General features: G+C 37.1%; 1 protein-coding gene across 1 annotated transcript; it reads right to left on the bottom strand.

Moving 5' to 3' along the window:
* Positions 1 to 1,294: 1,294 nt before the first annotated feature.
* On the bottom strand, positions 1,295 to 1,642 carry LOC133334805 (uncharacterized). Its single transcript, XM_061543123.1, has one exon. The coding sequence runs from the start codon at positions 1,640 to 1,642 to the stop codon at positions 1,295 to 1,297; it is 348 nt and encodes a 115-aa protein (XP_061399107.1).
* Between the last annotated feature and the right edge of the window lie 2,294 nt (positions 1,643 to 3,936).

The raw sequence follows: 3,936 nt of genomic DNA, 5'->3' as shown, positions 1-3,936 counted from the left end.
TCTCGACTAGCTGAGTCGATCTAGACATGTGTGTCCGTCCGTCCGTATGTCCATTATAATTTGTAAACACGATACAGGCCACAGTTATGGACCAATCTTCACGAAATTTTGCATGTAGGATGGGTTCTGGCCATGAAATGGACCAAAAACTTTATTTTTGTTGGTTTTTTTGTTCGCTCCACAGGCCGCAATTATTGCCAAAACACTCCGAATTTTTGCATGGAGAAGGGGATCGGACCAAAGAATAAGCATGCCTGTTTGGATAAAGATCGGTCAATATTTAGCGGGTCAAATGGACCCTGACTTTTGTGTGAAAAATTACAAAATCTTTATTCTGGGGCATATATACTTGCTCCTGAAGGACATATACCCGAAAAGTTGATAGTATATCCAAGATGAGTTGTTGACCTTCAAATTAATACCAATTATATGGCTGTATGTATTCTGATGTGGGAGTTATCCGTAATTAGGTAATGGTGACTATGTGCCTAGTATTACTATTACTCCATTAGAGGACGGAAATGTAGCGCTGATCACTTTCAAATTGTACATGAAGTTCCGATTACGGTCAAGGACGACGCCTATAGTTTTCGGTGAAGTTGAGATTTCAGTCAGGGGGTGTAATGAACAGAAAACTTTAATTTTGTCAGATTTTCTAGTCGTTCTAGAGGCAATTATTATAGCAGAACATCACATATTTTACAAGGTGAAGGGGATCTGACCAAATACTTAGATCGGCTGTGTAGATGATGATCGGTCAATATTCCGAGGGTCAAATTAACAAAAACCTAAAGTGACCAAATATAAATAAATGCAAATATCACGAAATATTGCCCAGTCTCAGAATATAGAAGCGCAGAAAGTTTGCTTTTCGTGGTAGTTGTGTACCAGTGCTCCGCTCACTGGTTTCTTATACATATTTTTCCATTTTAAGAAGAAATTCTTATTTTGAGGGGAAAAAATATTATCAAGTATCAATTTGAAACCCCTTTGGCCCCCCAACAACCTTGTGTCTTAAACGAAATGGTGCCACCAAAGTATTTGTTAAAGTATTTAAAAAGGATTTTGTTAACACAAATTAAATAAAAAAATAAATATGAATAACTTTCGAGTTTGGGGGAAAGAAATTCTTTGACATACCTGCTACAACTTCTGCTGCTGCTGCTGATGATGATGGATGAATGGATGGATAAATGGTGAAGGATTCTCCTTTGATGCTTCTTATAGATTGTTTGTTTTTCATTTTATTTGTTTTTTCGGTATTGATATAATGGCTGGACATTAAAATTTCCGTTTATGGTTTCATAAATAGCGTTGTTGTGGCTTTTTTGGCTGGCTTATAAACGGGTGGCATACGCGAATCCCAAAAGAAGATATAATAAATGGACAAAACGAAACCGAGGCCGCTGAGGCCACCCAAATAGATGCCGACCATTAAATAACGTAAAAATTTCTCGGAGAAGGTTGGTTCCGGGAAGAGTATATCATCGTTTTGGAGTGGGCGGCGAGGCGGTGAATATGAACGCGAAGAAGATGTAGTTGGTGAGGAACGATTTTCCGGGGTATTGCTTTCCGTTTGAGTCTCCTCAACGGGGGTCATAATATTGACCACTTTTTTCAGGGACAATGAGCTGGCGGCCATATTTTTGTTTTATAAAAATTTTTATTTTTTTCACAGAAGGGTTTTCTTTAATTATTTATTTTTTAAAGTTTGATTTTTTTTTAATTTTCAATTTTTTCTAGATAAATTAAAAATTTGCGCTTCTCTTGGTTTGTTTATTTGTCCTCCTTTTATTGTGGGAAAATATAAGAAAAAATATTTTGGTTTTTTCCTTCTTGGCTCGGTTCTTTAGAAATTGCCAAACTGTCGTTACTTCTCGATCAAAAAACCTACTATACTGGATGTTAACTGCCATTGTCAGTGAACAAAGGCTATTCAGCTGGTCGGCTGATATCTTCCTTCCCTTCAGACCCAATGAAAAAAAAACTACAAGAACAACAACAAGCATAGCAAGTGTTGTGACTGTAAGTTAATCAAATGGAAATGAAAGCCGATTAATTCGTTTTTAAAACTGCCAACGCATCATGTTTACCTTTCCAATTCGTTATGACAACAGCAATAGCAGCAGTGACACTATGAGGATGATACCAGCAAGCCGACTAGCCGACAATCTGTCCAGCCAGCCCAAAATCTCCTCCTCCTCCTCCCACTTCCATTCACATAATACATTACATAGCAGGAAACACTAGAAGCCCCCGTTGGTGTTTGGGAATTTTCACAACCATTGGCAGGCTTCGTGGCAGCCACCAATACCATGCGGTTTCGCATGGTTGTCGTTGTTGTCACAAAGGTTTTGTTTTTGTTTTTTTTTTTTTTGGTTTTCTGTTGCCAATCCAATGGAAAAGTCCATAATCCAGCCCGGAATGTTGGTTATATAAGAGCTTCCACTGTTGTTATTTGCAAATATCCATAGTTGGCATGCGACGATGATGGCGATGACGAAAAAAATTGACTTTAAATTGCTATTTTGCTAACAATTGGCAACGAGCTACTGTCAATTAATTTATTTGGGGGGTGGATAGGCGGAGGTTGGTGTTCTGTGTGGCAGGCAGGTGAATTTCGAATATTTTGAAATATAGAACAAAGACCTATTGGAAATAAAGTTCACAAAATAAAATAATTCAATTTTCCATGTGGGAGATTTCTAATGAAATGCTTGGGAATAGCTCAGAATGGGGACACTATAATGGGGAACTAATGTGTGGTCATAAGGGCTTTCAAATATTTACTCGGCCTTTGGAAGTGAATTCTAAGAATTGTATTTTTATTGAAAAAAAAAAACTTCTAAAGGAATTATATGGGAGAGGTGTGAAGCTTGTAGTATTTTAGAATTTTTCCTATTAATAAAATACAGCCCAAAGCAACATTACAGTATTTCATATAAGAAAAGTCCTTAAGACCTTAGAATCCATCTCATGGGTTTTTTATACCATACACAACTATGTTGTCAGGGTATTATAGCTTTTGTCAGGGTATTATAGCTTTATAGCGAAATATTGGTCCTAGACCAACCTTTAAGTATACCGATCGTCATATCTCGACTAGCTGAGTCAATCTAGACATGTGTGTCCGTCCGTCCGTCTGTCCATTATATTTTGTAAACACGATACAGGTCACAGTTATTGACCAATATCTACGAAATTTTGCATGTAGAATGGGTTCTGGTCAATAAAGACCCCTATTGTTTTTGATAAAGATCGGATTATATTTAGGGGATGAAATGGACCAAATACTTAATTTTTGTCTGTATTTCTGGGGATCGAGCTAAAGAATAAGCATGCTTGTTTCGATAAAGATAGATCAATATTTAGCGGGTCAAATGGACCCTGACTTTTGTGTGAAAAATTACAAAATTTGTATTCTATGGCGTATTTATTTAATCCTGAAGGACATAGAACCGATAAGTTGATAGTATATCCAAGAGGAGTGGTTGACCTTTTCAGTGATACCAATTATATGGTCGTAAGTACTCTGATGTGGGAGTTGCACTTAAATATTTACAGGTGCTTACGTATTCAGATATTATTTAGTAATCCATTACCACACTAGAGGGCGTAAATATAGCGCTGATCGAGGATCCAGGTATGGTCAAGGACAACGCCTATAATTTTCGATGATAATCGGATAATAATTTTGGGATGAAGTGGACCGAAAACTTAATTTTTTGTGTTTTTCAAGTCGATCTATAGCCACAATTGAAAGCTGAACGTCACAAAACAACCCACGGTGAAGGGAATGTGCACAAGTAATTAGAAGGGCTGTACTGAATATTAGTAATATTTGTTGACCTCTAGATTGTCAAGAAGGTGCAAACATTGCGAAATATTGTCCAAGCTCAGAATACAGAACCACAGAATGTTATATTTTCGTGGAAG

Source organism: Musca vetustissima, unplaced genomic scaffold (genome assembly GCF_032173495.1).
Source record: "Musca vetustissima isolate MV318-11 ecotype Yass unplaced genomic scaffold, APGP_CSIRO_Mvet_v1 utg80235, whole genome shotgun sequence".
NCBI lineage: Eukaryota > Metazoa > Arthropoda > Insecta > Diptera > Muscidae > Musca > Musca vetustissima.
This window is presented reverse-complemented; position numbering and strand designations above follow the sequence as displayed.